The 19,867-nt window shown below is 40.3% G+C and overlaps 3 protein-coding genes across 3 annotated transcripts; 2 read left to right on the top strand and 1 right to left on the bottom strand.

Moving 5' to 3' along the window:
• Positions 1–236: 236 nt before the first annotated feature.
• Positions 237–8,458, top strand: ACTL6A (actin like 6A). Its single transcript, XM_082767032.1, has 14 exons — positions 237–321; positions 931–1,007; positions 1,193–1,367; positions 1,961–2,061; positions 3,289–3,386; positions 4,069–4,163; positions 4,424–4,530; positions 4,610–4,699; positions 4,876–4,937; positions 5,253–5,367; positions 5,703–5,783; positions 6,726–6,821; positions 7,723–7,809; positions 8,320–8,458. The coding sequence occupies exons 1-14, from the start codon at positions 297–299 to the stop codon at positions 8,398–8,400; spliced, it is 1,290 nt and encodes a 429-aa protein (XP_082623158.1). The 5' UTR covers positions 237–296; the 3' UTR covers positions 8,401–8,458.
• Positions 8,319–14,820, bottom strand: MRPL47 (mitochondrial ribosomal protein L47). The gene is made up of 7 exons (XM_082767034.1): positions 14,681–14,820; positions 13,946–14,091; positions 13,628–13,688; positions 13,034–13,130; positions 12,594–12,724; positions 11,561–11,656; positions 8,319–11,206 (listed from the first exon to the last, which is right to left on the bottom strand). The coding sequence occupies exons 1-7, from the start codon at positions 14,779–14,781 to the stop codon at positions 11,089–11,091; spliced, it is 750 nt and encodes a 249-aa protein (XP_082623160.1). The 5' UTR covers positions 14,782–14,820; the 3' UTR covers positions 8,319–11,088.
• Positions 14,821–14,872: 52 nt separating this feature from the next.
• Positions 14,873–19,518, top strand: NDUFB5 (NADH:ubiquinone oxidoreductase subunit B5). Its single transcript, XM_082767033.1, has 6 exons — positions 14,873–15,031; positions 15,565–15,650; positions 16,496–16,562; positions 17,342–17,403; positions 18,421–18,527; positions 19,268–19,518. Exons 1-6 carry the CDS (start codon positions 14,911–14,913, stop codon positions 19,386–19,388), a joined length of 564 nt encoding a protein of 187 aa, XP_082623159.1. The 5' UTR covers positions 14,873–14,910; the 3' UTR covers positions 19,389–19,518.
• Positions 19,519–19,867: the final 349 nt, after the last annotated feature.

Below are 19,867 nucleotides of genomic sequence, written 5' to 3'. Positions count from 1 at the left end.
CCCCAGCCAAGCCCCCCACCCTCCATCCGCCCCTCACACAGCAACGCCCCCTCAGCACCCCCCTACCCCTCCCTCCCCTCACGCACCGCCCTCCCCTTCCCTCCCTTCCCCTCCTCATGATTGGCTACCCCTCTCCTAAACCCCTCCTTCCCCCTCCTCCGATTGGCCAGCGAGCGGGGCCGTTGGGCAGGGCGGGCGGGAGCTGCGCTGCCATTGGCGGGCGGGGCGCGGGCCCGGGGCGCTTTTGTTGCCGGGCGGCGCGGTGAGGCGAGGCGCGGCGGGGCCCAGCGGCAGCCATGAGCGGCGGCGTGTACGGGGGCGGTGAGTCCCGGCCCCCCCCTCACCCCCCGGCCCGGCGCCCCCCTCAGGCCGCCCCCGCCGCTCCCTCAGGGGGCCGCGGCCCGGTCCGAGCCCTCTCGATCCCCCCCTCGCTGCTTCCTGAGGCAGAAGAGGCGGCCCCTGGGGGTTTGGGGTGTTTTGGGGTATTTTGGGGCGTTTTGGGGTGTGTGGGGCGCCCCGCTGGGGGCCCAAGGGAGTGCTGAGGGTGGTTGTGGGCCCTGCTCCGCGGTCCTGGCCGGCCCCCGGGGTGCGAGCTGTCCGCCTCGCCGTGACGAGAAGGCGAAGGCTGCGTGTGGTGCTGTGTTTGGGTGGCACTGCGCTCCCCTTCTCCTAAAACCACCCTCCTTTTTGTATATGGTTGAGGTGTAGCGCTGTCCCGGCTCCAGCCTGTCCTCACCCCAATTAAAGCCGCTCAGCATCCTTCAGCTGGCTGTCTGGTGTCTCCAGCACAGAACTTGCTCTGTGCCTCTGGAAAGATGCTTCAGCTCGCTTCTCTTTTCTTGCCAGCAAAACAGGGCAGGGAAAACTCAAGGCAGGACTGTGGTGGGGTGCAATAACCATTCACTGTCTCTTCATTGACGGTCTTTTCAGATGAAGTCGGCGCTCTTGTTTTTGACATCGGTTCGTACACGGTGAGAGCAGGCTATGCAGGCGAGGACTGTCCAAAGGTGAGGAGCTGCGTGGCTCAGCTGAGGCGTAACACTGACTTAGAACTTCATTATTAGTTATGAGTTTTCAGAATTTATATATATATTCTTACTGTATTCAATAAGTTAAACTCTGAATTCTGTTAGTAAAAAATCCAAGCAGAACATGACACGTTTTCATACCTGGCTTACCTTTTGCATTGCAGGTTGATTTTCCAACAGCGATTGGTGTGGTGCTGGAAAGGGACAATGGCAGCACGCTGATGGAGATAGATGGTGACAAGGGCAAACAAGGGGGCCCGACTTACTACATAGACACCAATGCCCTGAGAGTGCCAAGGGAAAATATGGAGGCCATTTCACCTTTAAAAAATGGAATGAGTATGGTGCTCTGTCCTTTTCTATCTGTTTTAGAAGTTGCATTGCTAGGCTGCGGAAAGTCATAGCTTTCACATACACAGATGCTATACAAGTTAACTCTTTTTTTTAATCTTGGGTTTAGAGAACAGGACCATAAAGAAAAGGATCTGCTTTCACTAAGGAAATTCTAATATGATACTGGGCGTTTTCCTGTCTTAAGAGAAAACTTGTAGAGTTCTTCTTAGGCTTTGATTTAGACACCTTCTTTGATAAATGGCTATTTTTGGAGATGCTTCTTAAGCTTATTACTGTAATATGTGTGAACAGAGTCTATAGGCCGTAAGAACGGATACTGGATTTACAAAATAAAGTGCAGGTGGTTTGTTGTGTTGGTGGACTTCTATCATAACTCCGAATTTCAATCATAATGCTCTGAGAGGAAGAGAATTCTTCAAAGCAGAAAGTGCTACAGGAGGTGTAGGTCTGCTGAGGACAGCTTTTGAGTGAAGAGCTCCATGCAAAAAAAAGAAAAAGGCATCAGGAAACCTCTGTGTATTTATGAAGTGGATCAGGACTTAGAAGTAACTAATCTGCTTGCTTCAATGTCATTACAGTTGAAGACTGGGATAGTTTCCAGGCAATTTTGGATCACACTTACAAGATGCATATTAAATCTGAAGCAAGTCTGCACCCTGTCCTTATGTCTGAAGCACCAGTGAGTAAAAGCAGCTTTGCATTTTGAGAAGTTTTACCTGTATCTTCTTGCTGAATCTACAAACGTTAGTCTTGGAGAAATCTGATACTGGCTGGTAGCTTTGAAGTGTTAAAATTCAATTACAGAAGCAACAAATTTAAAAATACTTTGCAGGTTCTTGGAAATAAGGTATTTTTAGTAATGCAATTAAGAAGACAACAATTTGAAATAGTTGGCATGAGTTAGAAAGTACTTTCAATGCACTACTATTTTTCAATAATTAAAAAATTAAGTCTTAGTTTACTGCCTAAAGTAAAAGCAAAAAGATGTGTGGATGTCTTATGTTGTACTTGACACTTAATAAAAACTTGTCAGGGCATTCAGTCTTCTATCTAGTATTTATTATACGACAGAGAATAAATACGTAGAGTGGAGAAGTTTTATTTTTTTGTCTTCCTTTCTGCAAATGGTTGTGTAGGGTAAGAGAGGTGGATGAATACAAATTCCAGGAATAAAATATTGACACAATTTCTGTCAGTTAGTAACGTTCAGTATTCAAAGGGCAGATGTTGAAATCTGAAGACGTAAGATAGACTGGGCATGCAAAAGTTTTGTATACCTTCAATAAAGTCTTTATGAATAGGATTTTCTTTCATTTTTCCCTTGTGTTGAATCGTATCTGGCTGATGATTGTGAGGTGATTTCTTGCGTTCTCTGTAATAGCTTTAAAAATCGCTAAATTAACAGGGAAACAGAACTGCCTTCATGTTGCCTCTGAGAGGGCGATCGTACGTGGTGGAGTATGGATGAGTTTGCAGTGGCTGTTTCCTGTTTGATGGCTCAGTGATGTCTGTATAGAGGCTTCCATTGTAACTTCCCTTACAGTACTAACCTTCATTATTGACTTGGAAAAAATGCACTTTTACAGTAATGTGTAGATTGAGATATATCCTGACTTAATCACGGGTAGAGTAGAACTGTAGGAAGATGTTTCAAGAACAGGGAAACCTAGATTTATTGTTTTTTCAGCTGGGCAAGTTATTTCATTTACTGTTTCCCCCTGTAAAATAGGCATGTCAGTTATTTTGGAAAGCTCTTTGAAGGACTGATACTGGATAAGCATTAATGTTCTGTAACTACTAATTATTTCCTCATCTTGCCAGCATTCTTTTAGTGTGCTCTAATGATCTGCACAATGAGCATACCTTCTTCTTGTTTACATATTTGTGTTTTTTTTTTTCCTTCTAGTGGAATACTAGAGCAAAGCGTGAAAAGCTGACCGAATTGATGTTCGAACACTACAACATCCCTGCATTTTTCTTGTGTAAAACCGCTGTTCTAACAGCGTATCCTTTATAAGTTTGCACTGCCTTTTTTTCCCCCCTGGAAAGTTACAGTAAAGCTATTCTAGGCAACTCCTAGTTTAACAGCATGTCTAAATTTTCTTCTTCAAATTAATTTTTCCATAAACATCTTGGGAGGAAGTAAACAACTTCCATTTCTTAACTTTAGAACTCTGGTTTGAAGTTCTCCCAATCTCTGACTGCTGTCCTTGGAGGCAATTATTTTTTTTCTTTTTTTTTTTTTTTTTTTTTTTTGGTTCTTGTATACCGTTGGTAAAAATATTACAGAACTGAAATGGTGTTGTCCAGACTACTAGGTACAGTAATATAGAGCTTCAAGTTCCCATAGCCTTAAGATGAATATTCCTAATTATTTTAAACTAATAACAGATTTTTACCTTTAGAATCTAAATGAGTTGGATATACTCTGAAGTCAATACTATGCAGTAAGCTTAGTTGTCATCTTTGTGCATCCAAAGCTCAAGTTAGTTCGCAGGTCAAAGCTAAATGTTGTCTCTATGAGGTTGTGCACTTCATAGAGAGGTGATGTGCCTGGGAAAACAGCAAGTCTAGTTGTAGAGCCAAGTGATGAAACATCGGGGTCCTTACTCCTGGTTATGCTCAAATTTATGGCTTTTTTGTCTAAGGTGAAAATTACAGTATTTTCTTTAATCTTCGTGGCTAGTTTTGCTAATGGGAGATCCACAGGTCTCATCTTGGATAGCGGGGCAACACACACCACTGCTATTCCAGTGCATGACGGATATGTACTTCAACAAGGTAAAAACTTTCATGGATAATAGCACAGCAGTATCAAAGTTAAGTCAGCTTTTCAAGCTTCTGCTTTTACATTTTCTTTTATTATTTTTAAATGTATATTTATCCCCTTAAATATGGGGGGGGGGGGGACAATAAACCCCACCCAACAGTACCTTCTGATAAGTAAGAGTTTGTTGAGAGAGTTCATCCTGATTTCAGTGCATTCCGGGTTGGTGGGATGTCTTCAGGTTTTTGTTCTTTTTTCTTTTTTTGTCTTTTAGGTATTGTAAAATCACCACTTGCGGGAGACTTTATTACTATGCAGTGCCGAGAACTGTTTCAGGAAATGAATATTGAGATAATTCCTCCATATATGATTGCTTCAAAGGTAGGAAGGTAACTTCTTTTAGTAAGTGTTCGTCTGAGCTCAAACGGTGAACTGATGGTCATATTCCCTACAACCTCAGGAGGCAGTTCGTGAGGGATCACCAGCAAATTGGAAGAGAAAAGAGAAGTTACCCCAGGTCACTAGATCTTGGCACAACTACATGTGTAATGTAAGTCACTTCTCCAACTCTAAAACTCCCCTGGGCAGTCTTGTGAAGAACTCCTGTTTACAGGTGCATCAGATTTTCCTCTTAAAGAAATGGAAGATGTTAAGGACAGTATTGATTCTATAAATTCTGTTGAAATATAGACTGTTCTTGTAACCATGTAATTCTTATCTCCATAGTGTGTCATTCAGGACTTCCAAGCTTCTGTCCTCCAAGTATCAGATTCAACCTATGATGAACAGTACGTCGCTATTTTTTTTTTTTTTAGTCCTTGTAAAATTATCAGTTGTTCAATGAACTTTGCCTGTTCATTGCTGTTAGCTTGTTTTATTACAGAAGCCAATTAGATAAATCTGTTTATTTCTGAAAGTAGAGATACAATATACATACAGGTGATTGTTGATTTAATATTCCAAGATGCATGGCATCATAATATTATCAAAAGTGTAATTCATATGAATCAGAATACTGTCATTGAAACCTTAGTTTATGATGCTACTTAGGTGACATTGTACTCTGCATTGTACTTTAATGTGTCATTTTCTGACTGCTCCAGGGTAGCAGCACAGATGCCAACGGTTCATTATGAGTTCCCTAATGGCTATAACTGTGACTTTGGTGCTGAGCGTCTAAAAATCCCTGAGGGATTATTTGACCCTTCTAATGTAAAGGTAAAACAACTGTGATTTGTAATAGTTGGAAGGCTTTAAATCACTAGTTTATCCCATGGCTTCCTTTTGTATGGTGTTCCTAACTTCCTGGGGCAGTAAAATTTGCCTGTGTTGTTTTATTAGGGTCAGGATAGAAAAGGAGGAAATGTAGTTCAAAATGGGCAGTGATGAGCTAGCTGAATGGAAAAATAGAAATATTTTTTTTCTTTCCCTAACAATGTGGTCCCTCTTTAATAACGTAATATATATTAATAAAATAATCAGGCCTTTAAATAGTAATAAAATAATCAGGCCTTTTGAAGTGGTGATGTGTGAATTACTAATTTTAATTCTAGGGTCTGTCTGGTAACACGATGCTGGGTGTGAGCCATGTTGTCACAACGAGTGTTGGAATGTGTGATATAGACATCAGGCCGGTAAGTGTTAGATGTACTGGGTAAGGCATAGATGCTTCTTGTGCTGACCAGAGTTCTGGGGGGGGAGGTAGAAAGTGGTTGATAAAGAAATACAGACTTCCTAGGAAAATGATAAACACATTTGAATAATTCTCTTAAGTATTACATAATTGTATATAAGAACATATAGGATTCCCGTTTTGTTTTACAAAATGCTAAATTGGGATTCTTGACTTCTATATATAGGTAGAAACACTGAGTATGTAGCTAATGTCTGGGTTTTGTGGCTGGTAGTGCATAATGTGGGTTAGCTTCAGATGAGATGAGCATTTTGTGCTCATACCTTTGTTATCTTCAGATTTCTGGGCTGTTTGAAACTTGTACTTTTAAAACATAATCTATCGTATGGGACAGTTGGGGGCAAGTAGAAGGAAGGGAAGAGGTTTTAGAGAACACTTAAAACAGTGTTTTCCTATTTTTGGGTGTCAATTTGAAAAGATTCCAATTTGATGTGGACTGCTTGGGGGTTAGTTCAAAAATTTTTCCTCTTAAATAGAGAGTCAGGCTGGCTGTGTAGGCCAGACCATGACTTGTGTTCACCAACTGCAGCATTAATAAGATGGAAAACTGTTCCAGTGCCACAAACATTTTCTTTGTGATTGGAATATCTGGCTGAAAGGAAACCATCAGCTTGGATAGAGAAGGTATCTGTAGGTGTAGGGCTCTGTACAGAAGGAAATAGTCTGTGAAATCATTTAGAATCCTTAATTACACAGCTTCTGTCTTCCTTGTATAGTTCATCATTAAGATCTCTTGAAATATTTTTCACATGATTACAATTAATTGGATTGGGAGATGCAATATTGTTGATATCAAGTGACGGATTATTGCTGTTGATAATATGTTCTATGAAAGTTGTTTTCAGAATGATTTCAGGATTAACGTACGTTACTGTCTTTTTAGGGCCTCTATGGCAGCGTGATTGTAGCAGGAGGAAACACTCTAATACAGAGTTTCACAGATAGATTGAACAGAGAGCTGTCTCAGAAAACTCCACCGGTAAAACACCTCTTATAATCACTGCATTTATCACTTTGTTTTTCTGCTGCATAAATACACAAGTATGTATTGCACCATTTGACATTATGATTCCACGTTCTGTAACTGTCCGTAAGCAACAGTTGCTCTTTCTTTCCCTCGATGGCCTCTCTCCTGAAGTGTTGCTGGCTAGCTTGAGGCATGTTCAGTCATTCTGTCTGAAGCCTTGTCACTTTGTCACACAAATTTTTCTTCTTGGGTGTTACAGACAGCTAAACCTACTTGTAGATAAAAACTGGTGTTTAACATACTTGTATTTCTTGAGTCATATGATGTCAGAGAAAGTATTAATACTACTCTGTTTTCTTGAGAGCTTGAATATCCATATTCAAGAAAAGATGTTCAACTTGTAGCAGCTGTGAAATCACGAATGTTATGAGAAACTGGGAAAGGTAGTTAGGTACTCACTCATAATAGCCATGGAGCAAATCTGTTGACATTCAAAGCTCTTATTGCTACAAGGCATTTTGGAAGCAAAAAGAAAGAACAGGTACAAAACTGATTAATGAATTGGGGTCAATGACATCTAAGATGTTTTGGACCCAGTATACATTTTAAGTAGTCCTGTGAGTAGTATTGCTCTTTACCTGCTATGTTTTTAGCCTCGAGCATTTGCTGTTGTTCACTGTTGGGAGACATGATAAAAGCCAGATATACTCCTGTTCTCTTGCATTGTGGCTATTCTGGGATTCTAAATACAGGGCAGATAAGCTCTACTGCAAGATAAAGAAAACTGGTGTTTTCCACCTGCATATTGGTATACACACGAAGTTCTTTGTGCTGCCCTTCTCATGTGACCAAAGGGCACCAGCCTGCAATTTGGACTTGATTGTTCTTTCATTTTACCTCCTCTTCTATTCAGAGCATGCGCCTGAAATTGATAGCAAACAACACCACAGTGGAGCGGCGATTCAGCTCGTGGATTGGCGGTTCAATTTTGGCTTCTTTGGTTAGTAAACCTCTGTTACTATGTTATGCAGCACTGTTACCCGCAAACTTAATTCCACATATGTGTGCATTGAAGAGTTTGTGCTACTGGAGTAATAATTATCTGTGTGTTTCTGATAATCCAAACTTAATTTGCCTCCTATTTCTAATGGCAAGGTGCAGGCCTGAAATATGGTACATAAAAAATGACACACACAGAGTATATCATGAAAGTTGCAAACCTGTTCCTTCATCACATGCATGAACTTCATTGTCTGAGTTACTGAGTATTGGCAAGGTTTGTGGGGATTCATTTAGCAGTATCAGAAAGGGCAACTGAAATCAGCTTCTGCTACTGCGACTTCCTATCTTTAGTTCAATCACTAGTGCTATGAAAGTCAAAGGAAAAAGATTATGAAGCATGTGGAGTCACTCTTCTTACATTATTTGGCTTGCTTGTTTTTCCTTCTATGAGAATTTAATATTTCACTTAACATTAATTTCTTTTTTTGTTGCTGTTTTGTTTTTGTAGGGTACTTTTCAACAGATGTGGATTTCTAAACAAGAATATGAAGAAGGAGGGAAACAGTGCGTAGAAAGAAAATGCCCTTAAACCTCCTACTGTGAAAACTGCTGCCCCCTCAGTGCTTCTTCTGATTTATAGCTTTAGCATACTCAGGAATGGGATGGACTCTTTTGTAGAAAATTTATATTGGATTTTTTGCATAATTCAAGTTCCATTTTTAACAAACCTTTAGAAATTTTAAGAAACCTAATTGGTACTATCATAGAAAAAGGATGTTTGTCCTTTGTAAAGCAATAATTCATATAATGAGCATTTTATAATTTTGTATAAATGTCTATTTTCTCTAGTATCTTTTCCTGGGAACAGCTTTACAGGTTAGCTAATAGATAGAGCATAACCTTACAAATGCCTGCACAAATTTATTAAAAATGTCTAGCGTACTTTCATATATTAGTCTTCCTTTGCTAGTACTTTGGCCTTAAATTGCTTACTTCTCTCCTAATAAAACTTGCTCTTTTTTTATTTGAGCAACTTTGTGAGTACTTGCAGAGAAACAGTTACTCTTCTGTTTTTAAAAATGGAAAGTTTGTATTTACTAATCTACTATAGGGCAGTCAGTTCAGGGTAAACTTTTACAGTCTAATGGAGTGTTACATTCCATTTAGTGAATGTTATATTATGCACTGGTTGCTAATTTTCTATTACGGAGCAATTTTGTTTCAGTAAACAATCATTTCTCTCCACTAGATTTCTAAAGAATGTATATAATATGCTGAATGCCTTTGTAGGTGAGAAACAAAACTTCTTAGAGACAGGGAAAGTGAAGCAGAGAATTGCCTTTCCCCAAGACTAGGGGAATAATAGTCAGAGAAGACCTCAGGATGTGGCTTGACATTTTTCAGTGAGCTGTAACTGAGAGGGGCAGTCGCTGTTTGTTTATTGCTGGTTTAGCTCTGGCTGACTCATAGCGAGGTCAGTAAGTGCCTGCATTTTGCATGGGGAGCGTGCACTCAGGGGCAGAGGAAGTGGGATGACTTTTTCAGCAGGAACTGGCTATCAAAATGCAGCTCTGCAATGCTGTGAAGCAACTCAAATTTACAACGGTATGATGTTCTGTGTTGTGACACGGTGAAGTTTTGCTCCTTACTCTAAAAGCTGTGGAAAACCAAATAGCATTTAACTAATTTAAAAAATATAAACAATACTGCTATGTTTTCAGTATCCTAAAAGACCTTGTGGGTAATGCTGGGGCCTCTAGTTGAAAACAGTTTCATGTTACCTCCAAGCAATAAAGTAATTTATCAAAACAACCTGTTTTTGTTGTACCATGATAATCAGGTGGCTCTTGAGACAAAGTTGTTTTCAAAGTTGCTGACAAACTATGCTTCTCTTTCAAAAGGAGGCAAATTTAAGTAAGCTACAACACGATACAATCACCTGCCGCTGTTACATTGGAAGAAAGACTTAAGTTTGCATTCAAGGATGAAGTTACTATGGCATCAGTGAAGTACTAAGTGATCGGACAGCTTGTAGCTAGAGGTGAAGAGATAAAGTAGGCTTTTAACTTGTTTCTCTTGGAGAATTGACTGTAAATTCAGAGTTTTCCTTCTACATCAGACACTTACGTTTCCTTGACTGTCAATTTTTATATTCTCTTTTGTCCTCATAAAACAAAAGAATTACAGTGCAACGGTAACAATTGTGAGTGGTTTAGTACCATACGAAGAGCAGATCAAGTTCTGGGGTTTTGTCACCATTGTTAAGAGCCTCTGTCTAGGAGGAAGGTATTTCATGTGATGCAGAGCAGGTCAAGATGATGGAGATGAATGTATCTAATGCAGTTTTGGTTCCCTTGGAGTTTCTGGTGTCTTATCAGATTATATAGCATAGCACACCTGCTTCCTGAGAGACTATTTGTGTAAATGGGGACTTCATGTAGAAATGGGGACTTTATGTAGCAATGTAGAATAATCTCCTTTGAAGGTTAAAAGCTTTGTTTACCACCAAAAGAGAGCAGTAATGATGAGTAAAAAGTTCCTTGCCTCCTTTAGTTCCACAGAAGACTACTACCAGTCTACCTACGAACATTCTGTGCACTGCAAAAAACAGTGCACAAGTATTTGAATTTGTCATTGGTCTCTAGAAATACAGGTATTAAGATTGCATTGTTAAAAGCTAATGTGTTAAACATTTAATGCTTTCTAACAAGCCAAACTTAAACTAGGGAAAGAGTTCCTTGCAGCAGCCTGCCACACTTACTAACAGCACTTGCTCAGTACCAGCATGCACACACCTCACTAACAACCTAATTCCCCCTGCACTTACGTAGAATGCACATGTAACTTATGTTGACATATAACTGTCTCAGATGATCAGGGAACAAAGTGTGGTATGTGAGCTTTAGAGGTTCTCATGTTTCTCTCCAGTTTCAATACACATCTGTTAAAGTAAAGCAGGTAAACACCCCTATGCTGTATGCCTTCATCTGGCTACTTGTCACTGTTCATAATGTGTTTCACTTTCATAACAGCTGGTTTGTGTTACTTCTCAAGTGTTCCTAGAAAAAAATCAGTAGGATTAATTTTTGAGTTATGTACTAAAGCTGCTCTTTGATTTCAGATCACAAATTTATTTTAGGTCCAAATGTGGGATAAAATAAAGATGGAAAACTGTCCAGAACACTCAGTCAAGTTGTTCACTGGTTTCAGAACTTGTTTTTGTGTTCCAGTCGTGCAAAGACACTCAACTAAGTGCTTGCAGCACTCTTCAAAAATATTACTGGCTCTGCGAATTTGCAGCAAGATGAGGAAACTTCATTTGTAAGACCTTCTGCCTTGTCTTCTCTAGGTTTTGTCGTCTTACCCTTGCACGTAAATATTTTTCATGTCTGAGCCTGAAATAAAGAAAGTGTAGTTAGTTTCCAGGCAGTTTCCTTGATGAGCCCACCACCCTAATCAAGTAGATGCCCCCACTGTGTAATGATTTCAGTATTAATTTGCTTTTGATAGGTAAAAATGCCTGCAAAGCAGACTCATTATTGTCTTCTGCTTTTGAATGCCATAAAAACTAGTCTCTGGGAGGAATTGTTTAAATCGCATTTAAAATGACAACCTGATAGATAGCGAAATCTCCAAATAACTAAGATAAGAACAGAAAAAAAAAAACACAGATCACACTTTTCCCTACACAGTGGAAGGAGGAAGACTGAGGAACACATGAGTGTTCTGTGTCAAAAAGTTCATTTTACCTGATGAAGTGATTCACATGAGGTAAGTAGAAGAATTTCCTTTTCTTGTATTTTTTGTTCAGGTACCATGGTATCGGCCATTCCTTGTATGTATACCTGTTAAAGATTGATAAGTGATTTTAGGATGTATACTTTATCTCCATTCTTGAACTCTACCAGACTTCTTGGATGACAGCATGGTCTGATCAGTATATCACACAACTTGTATTTGTCTATCTACTTCTAGCTCTGCTGGCTTGGTTTGTAACTCTACATTTCAAGCATAGCTCAGCATCTTCCTGTAGAAAGTAGTCTTACTTTAAGAATTGTAAACATATGAAGAGCGGGCCCAAAACAGAGAGTGATTCTTTCCAGTTATAGTTTAAAGCATTACTCTTTCATAAGAGAATTCTCAAGAGCTGTTGTAAACAGACTGTGAAGAGAGCTTTGTTTCTACTACATTTTTTTTCTGAATGCCTGTGTTTGAGTGCCATGTCAAGTGCAAATCTGCCTGAGCAACCTAAGTCTCGCCCTCTAAATATAGGACTATTATCTTTCTTTGGGGTTTCTCTTGCATATGGGCTGCACAGATGGCCTGTGTAGACCCATCTGCAGCCTCCAGCGCACTCAGATTGCATCAGACCTACTGTTGGGTGTACAGCTGAGTTTCTGCATGTGGTTCCTCAATAGATGGATTTTGTATTATAACGAGGGAAGTCCAGACAGTTCAGCTTGAACCGTACTCTCTAGTTCCTTCATGTGTTACACAATCACCACAGCAGCAGCCATTCTCCCACTGCAGAAATTTTAGCAGCAGCACAGAACTAGCTTTGTTACAGTTAAAGATTGAGTTTACCCACAGAATTATTTAGCAGCAATTACAACCACATTAAAAATTAATAAATCAATAAGCCCTTGAATGATGACTAGAAAATATACTTATTTCTATAGAGTATATGTGCCCTTTCTTGATCAGAAAAATCTTCTGCTCTAATCAATAGAGATACCATAAGAAAACTTCAAATATATGAAAGAAAAGTTCTCTTTTCTGTACCAGTAGGTGCGTCCTAAGAAGTCATTTCTCCACTCGCCAGGTACTGGTTTTTCATGGCCAGTTTGTAAGAGTCTCAAAGCAGTTTCTCTTTCTTTGACTACCAAGTCAATGTTTTTCATAGATTTTTGTACCTAAAAGAAGAAACAGTTTCAGGATGGGCCAATAAACCACAATGCTGACAACTTAAGACCCCCAATGAAGATCTCTGACAAAGCTTAAAAGAAAATGGTAGGTCAAATGTAGTGAGTTCCATCATGAGTATTCTCACAGCTGTGGACTAACAGGTGGAGAGGCCATTCCCTGTGTCACTTAAGCACAGTGTTTGTGCTCACACTGAAAAAGTAGAAATAATCTAAAAAATGTTTTTTAACAAGCTTGAGAATGCTTCACCTTTCACTCAGCTATTTTGCTTAAATTTTTAGCTAATATGAAAAAGTTACCTTTTCTAATCGTTCTGGACTTGGCATGGGCTTTTGCTGTCTCTTTGATTCTTGTTCTAAAGTCAAAAGCATGTTTTTTTCCTTCAATAGGACATACCTAAATCAGAAAGCACAGTATTTCAAAAATAATTTTCAGATACACCAGCAATTATTCACTAGCTTAGCCCCTACACAAGGTTGCCTTGAGTGACAACGTAATCTCCAGTCTCAGAAATTTTCAAACTCTGAATAGATATAGACTTGAGCAGCCTGACCTAATTTTGGGGTTAGCTTCAGCACAGGCCCCTTCCAATCAAATCTTTTCTGCCATTCACATAAGCCCTACAGGGTTCAAATTTAACCTCTGTACTGAACTTGAACCCTTCATACTGGACATACCTACAGTACAACTATCTGCAGAACAGCTTCCACGTTTTGAGCAGTATCAGGATTTGGGCTGCTTCAAGGCCAAAGCACACTTATGTATGCAGAGCTGGCTGGCAGAATAGATTGACTGGCTAATACAGACCCATTTTATTTAAAAAACAAACAAACAAAAAAAAAACAAAACCAACAAAAACCTGCTCTGACAGCAGCTACTTCACTAAAACTTACCAAAGTTTGTGCAAGTCTTCACTGCTCTTGCCCCTTAACTGTTTTATATTCCATGCATCTCCTGTATATAAAAAAGTCAATAAATATTAATTTAATAAAGTTTGCTTGTTCTGAAAGTGCGCTTTTTCTGTCTCAGTTGATTCAACAGAACAAGTACATTGTTATAAAAATATAATACCTCTTGCAAAGTTATCCTTATGGATATTTAGCTACGCTTGTAGCCATAGTTACATAGCTTTCTACAATTCAAATAGGACAAATTTCAGCTGAGCTGAAGTGGCTCAAAGGCTGCTGTTAGAAACACTGAATATAACTCACCAGACTTTACTGTTTTCTCTCCCCAGTTTTTTGGATCATCGAAGAACTCCTCCAAACCATTCCGAGACAGAGTAGTATGCAGGAACTTCAACTGATGGGGGGGCTCAACTTTTGCCAGGTTCTTGTGGAACAGGTTTGGTGTTAATCTGAGTAACGATTAAAGTAACAGCACTATATTACACACATAAAAAAAATAACATCCAGACAGATGGGAATGTTTCGTTCATGAAGGCACCGACCCTAAAGGCTGGGAAACACCGGGGTCTAGGGGCAGAAGACGTGGGTTCAGTTCTTCATAAAGGTGTCATCTCAGTGTTGTGTTCCCCTCGTCTCAATTATCATTTATTTATACTCAAAAAACAAATACAGATTTTAAAATTAAGAAAAGAATAAATAAATGAACAACGCTATTCAGAATGGTGAGTTTAAGTAAATAGCTAATATAAGCAGAAGGCTTGTTTAAGTACGCTGAGGTTAAGCAAATAGCTAATAGGAGCATGAATGAAAACCACACACTAATAGCATAATAAGGGCTGCAAAAACCAGAGGTGGAAGCTCCCAGCCCTACACCTACCGGCTCCTTCCCCTCACCCCGCCCCACAAACCCGCACCTCAGCGGAGGTCCCTGAACGCGGACCCCCGCACCCCTGCCCAGCGAGAAAGCCCACGGGCGGCTTCCCAGGCTCCCTGCCGCCCCCCCGCCTTCAGGTGGCCCCGCAGCCCCCCGGTGCCTACCCGGGGAGCCCGGCAGCCGCCCGGCCCGGCCGCGCTCCTACGAGCCGCAGGACACCCCTCAGGCGCCGGCTCAGGGCGGCCATCGCGGCGGCCGCCGCCATTTTCCCCGGCGCCGCGGACGTCGCGCACGAAGGCGCCGGAAGTAAGGGGAGCGCTCTGCCCTTCCTCAAAATGGCGCCCGCCTGGCTTCGCGCCCGCCCGCCGGCCCCGCCCCGCTGCCAGCACCAGCCATGGCGGCCATGAGCCTGCTGCTGCGGGCGGCCGCTGCCTGGGGAGCGCGGCGGGCGGCGGCGGGGGGCAGCGCTCGGCTCCCCTGGGCCGCTGGGGCCGCCCGCCTGCCCGGCACCGTCGGTAGGGCCTCGGGGGCTGTGGGGACGGGGGGGAATGGAGGGGAGGGAACCGGCGGCGAGGTGACCTTGGGGAGCGGAGGTGACCCGAGCGGGGAGCGGGAGGCCGCGGGGACAGCGAGCGGCTGCGGGGGGCGCTTGGCACGGCCCGGCCCGGCCCCTGCGCCACAAGTGGGGGTGGGCGAAGCGCCTGTGGGCTTTCCCGCCTGGTCTGTGGTGCCAAGATACAGGTAACAGGTCTCCAAGTGAAACGATCCTGTGATCCTGTAATTGGCCCTGTGCAGAAATAATTGGACTTGGTAACAGGTTTGTTGGGATGTACACATAGGGATGAACCAGTCTATAAAGTATGAAGTTCTTTCTATCTAAACAACAAATTAGTTGAGGGAAGCGTTAGGAGCATCATTACCCTCCAGAAAACCAACGCAGCTGCTTGGCCTCTGCTGTACGTTTCTGTCCTCTGCTTGCATTGCTGTCTCTGTCCTGGTCCAACCAATAAGTGGATTAAAAACCATAACGCTTTGGTTCAATTTTCAGCTCCTGTCCGACACAGCAGCCATGGGAAGAGAATGTTTATTATCAAGGCAACAAGCTTTTATGATTCTCGATTTCTAAATTTGCTGGTGAGTTTAAAACAAGCTTAATATGCAAGCAGATTTGTTATTCTGAATGTGTCTAAGAGTCTCTAAAATTGTATTTTTCCTTTTTTATGTCAAGCATCTGAAATGTGTTAGTGCTATTCAGATAAACAAGAATTTCCAGTCCTTCTAAAATATTGTTTTATTCATAAAAGCCTGATGAAGCAAAAAGATACTAGGTGGACACCATTAGCATTCTTATGTGTCTGTGTTCATATATGCATAACCTGCAAATGCTTTCTAATTCACCCTCCTCTTTAAAACATATGAGGTTACTCTTCTACTGGGTTTGCCTTCAATTATTAGACCAATAACAGCAGAGATTTAGACTTAGGAAGCCTGACCTGAGTTCGACCTGTGAGAAGCACCCCTTACGCTTGGTAACAGCTAACATGATCGTACTCGCTTTGTGTGCTCAGGCTGCCTTTATCTGTCTTCCATGGCTACTGAAGCTAGCAGTGGTTATATTCACGTTGGGTTATATTGCATCGGTGTTAGTGCCTCATTACAGTTAGGTGCTGAAGCCAGTCCTCATTAGATGCTGAGGTGGCATTCAGGGAAACGCTTCTGCAGACACTGACCTATCTGGGAGATCGAGTGCTGAAGTAAATGGGTCCGTGGACTGATACAGCACCACAGTTCCTGTATTTGTTTGTTAATTAAATTATTTTAATCAGCAATGTAACTTTACATACAACGTTTCTATCTGAACTATAAGTGCAAAACTAAGAATTACTTTGTGTTACTGGATTTGCAAAATAACTTCATATGAATTTTGTCAGGCTTCTGAGTTTCCACACTGATTTTTTTTCTCCTTATTCCTTTTACAGAGATTCTATATATTTCTGACAGGGATACCAGTGGCGCTATTCATAACGTATGTCAACGTCTTCATTGGTGAGTGCTCTGTCATGACCAAGCTAAGTACGCAGTCATGATCATTAAATGGTCAAATGGAAGCTAAGCATGCTGGATAGAAAAAAATACACAAATGTTTGAGACTTGCTCTTTGGAAGACCATGAAATAGGTCTCAGAAATACTGTAATTTTGTGTAAGTACATACAAGACATTCTCAGTATTTTTCTTTTTGTAGTTGTCGATTTTTCTAAAAACTTTCTCTGTTTTTAAAAACTGACAAATTCCATATTTCAGTAGTTCAGACATCAGCGAGGTTTAAAGAACAGTTCTTCTATATCCAAATAAGGAGTCTTTCTTACTTTGTTTTGCATACTTCTTCAAGAAAGCTGCATACACTGCAATTGTAGCTTTTTATCTTGAAAAAAATCCAAATTCTGCTTGACTATACTTGTCTTGATCTACTGTAATAATATGGAACTAATTAAACAGAGATTAGAAAAAAACATGGTTTCATCTCATATACTTTAAAGGACATTTCTGTGGACTTGATCTTAATGATTTCTTCTGTATAGCTGTTTATAGCTGCCCATTTCATCCTTCTGGTGCATGGCTTAAAATCTGAGCTGGATGTGTGAAATATCTGGGGAAATTATAAGAAGTCGATTTTTTCTCAGTAGAATTCAAGATAAGGGATTAGGTACTCTCTGTATGAAATAGTGTTGTTTTTTGTTGTTGCTGTTTTTTGTTTGTTTTAACATGAAAGGCAGCATATGAAATACTTGAAGTAAATGAAGTAATAATGATCATTCCTTATCAGGTGAAGCTGAACTTGCAGAGATTCCTGAAGGTTATGTTCCAGAATACTGGGAATACTACAAGGTGAGTGTAACGTGTAAAGGGGTGATATTTTAGGGACGCCTTTCCTCTTGATGCTAGTTTTGGGAGTAAACTGTGTGGAGTCTGGTAGTGAGAACGGAGACACCCCTGCCATTGGGTATCAGAGTAATAGAATTTGAATTGTCCATTTGTAATTTTTGGCAAACTTGCTTTTCTTCAGTTTTATGGAATGTGCGTGTTGCTGTAGGAAATCTGGTTGTTGACACAGGTAGATGCAAATGATTTCTGACTTTATGCAAGTAAACTGCTGAAGCTATATGCCAAGAATTCTTTTATAACATTCCTAAATAGTAAGAATGGTCTGACTGTGTCACATACAGAACTTTTTATACTTAGCATCCAGTTTTTGTCTTTGCTTGTAGCTTTTGAGCTACAACTCTTAAGAAACTGGAGTTTGAAGCGGTGTTACTTTCTTCTGTATGACTTGCTAGTGTTGTTTCAAAGTCTGCCATCTCTTGTGCTCTTAAATTTGGAATTGAAGATTTTTATGATCAGAAAGCTCAGTGTTCTTACTGCAAGCAGTTTATTGGTTTACTTAGAAAGCAACTGAACCCAGCAATACTGTTATGACTCTTTCAACCCATTTACCTTTTGTTCTATTAGAATGACTTTTATTTGGAAGCAATTTAAAATGTTACTGATTACAGTACGAGATTTGGAATCCACTTCTGTGATGACAGTGGCAGTTTAAAGAACTTTTCTTAAACAGAAAGAAAATGAATTGAATGTCTTCCGTTAACTTGTTTTTCATCTTGCTACAGAATATTCTTCTGTAGCTTATTTGGCAGTAGATAACAGAAACAGCAAATTAAATCTAACATTTTAGGGTTCTGTTCTTACAAGTAGTTGAGCATGTTTGTAACTTTACGGGTGCTGTCATTCAACAATAACAATAGTGTTGATCGTGTCTTTAGGATTGGAAACATGTTATATGATTTAAGTATGATGGCATTTCTACTTGGAAATTACATGAATAATTTCCGCTTTTGTGTTTTCCAGCACCCTATAAGTCGCTGGATAGCTCGTTACTTCTTTGACCCTCCTGAAAAGGACTATGAGAAGCATATGGCTTTGCTCGATATTGAAGCAAAGAAAACTGACCTGAGGTATGTTGTATTGTTAGGGTGTTTTTAAATGTTAGTACATACTGTAACTGAGTATTGTGTTTTGCTTAACAGCGAGTTGAATGCTGACATAGTGTACTCGGTTGCTTGTACATCACCCTAGTGCTTGCTGTACTGGCTGGTGTCCCACTGCAAGTTGTAATCCCTGCCTTTGCAGTATTAAGAACTGGAACAATCCAAGGGCAAAACAGCAGTATCTCCCCTGAACAGTTCATATTTATAAAATTATAGGTACATTTTCTGAGTCAGGAAATGGACAGCTCTTTCTGCCTCTGCTAATGCTTGTGGCTTGAGAAGTTAAATGACACAATTTACAGGACTGGTTGTGTTCCTTGCTGCTGTTGAAATTTTTGTGGGCAGCAATAGCGATGTTCTAGGTTTATTCTAGACTTACTCAGAGTAAACTGTAGTAATAGAAGAAAGTCCAAGTTTCACAAGTTGTTGCTTTTGGGACTTACTAAGTAAGGACCTATAACAGAACTCCTGTGAATACTTTTATGGCTCTCCTGTGAGATGACTTGCTAAAAAATTGAAATAGAAGGATTTAGTAGTTTATGTTTTAGTTGAACCCTTCGTATTTTGGTATTACTTATGTTTCAATAGCATGAATAAACAGTAGATGCTAAACTCATTACTGCTGTCAGTAATGCCCAGATGTTAAACAGTCTGATCAAAACCAAGAGACTTCATGTCATTTGTGTGTGATGCTTTTTTTGTTTCAGGATGATGGAGCTGGAGGCACGCAGACTGATGAGGCAGAGGGGAGATGGACCATGGTATCATTATGAAACACCTGATAAAAATCTTACTGACAATTCTATGAAATCCACGCCTGACAATTGAACAGTTTGAAGATAGTATGCACAGTTTTAAATGCATACCAACAAATTGTGGCTTAACTATGGAATATACGTCCTGCTGTGTACTGTTGGAAATAATAATAAAAAACAAAACACAAAAGAAGTGTTTGTATTGATTCTGATAACTTGAAAGAAACTGTGTGACAGTTTGTCTCATAGCTTTTGAAGTTACTAATCAGAGAAAATGCCTTTTGTCAGTGGCCAACGTTTACCCTTTTTCTCCAGGGCATCGGTGTAGAATGGCCTCTGTGACCTAGTATATGCGAAACAAGTTGGTAAGGTTAGTCTTTATCATGTGATTTCTAGTAGTTTTAAAATAACGGTACAAGAAACGGTAGGACTTTCTTTCTTTCACAGCACCTTGTGTCAGATTATTTGTGGAAAATGAAGAAAGAAAAATACCTTTAGGTCTTTGGAATGTTGGAGTTATATCTATCACTTTAGATAAGTATTTTCCTTCTC

Source organism: Aythya marila (assembly GCF_965140915.1).
Source record: "Aythya marila genome assembly, chromosome: 9".
In the NCBI taxonomy this organism is placed as follows: domain Eukaryota; kingdom Metazoa; phylum Chordata; class Aves; order Anseriformes; family Anatidae; genus Aythya; species Aythya marila.
This window is presented reverse-complemented; position numbering and strand designations above follow the sequence as displayed.

Coding starts and splice junctions, on each gene's coding strand:
- MRPL47 (XM_082767034.1), bottom strand. CDS start 14,781: ATGGCGGCGGCCGCCGCGATGGCCGCCCTGAGCCGGCGCCTGAGGGGT. Junction 14,092..14,680: donor GCGGCTGCCGGGCTCCCCGG/GTAGGCACCGGG, acceptor ATCGTTACTCAG/ATTAACACCAAACCTGTTCC. Junction 13,131..13,627: donor GAAGACTTGCACAAACTTTG/GTAAGTTTTAGT, acceptor TTTCTGATTTAG/GTATGTCCTATTGAAGGAAA.
- NDUFB5 (XM_082767033.1), top strand. CDS start 14,911: ATGGCGGCCATGAGCCTGCTGCTGCGGGCGGCCGCTGCCTGGGGAGCG. Junction 16,563..17,341: donor GTATGTCAACGTCTTCATTG/GTGAGTGCTCTG, acceptor ATTCCTTATCAG/GTGAAGCTGAACTTGCAGAG. Junction 17,404..18,420: donor AATACTGGGAATACTACAAG/GTGAGTGTAACG, acceptor TGTGTTTTCCAG/CACCCTATAAGTCGCTGGAT.
- ACTL6A (XM_082767032.1), top strand. CDS start 297: ATGAGCGGCGGCGTGTACGGGGGCG. Junction 4,164..4,423: donor CGGATATGTACTTCAACAAG/GTAAAAACTTTC, acceptor TTTGTCTTTTAG/GTATTGTAAAATCACCACTT. Junction 5,368..5,702: donor TTGACCCTTCTAATGTAAAG/GTAAAACAACTG, acceptor TTTTAATTCTAG/GGTCTGTCTGGTAACACGAT.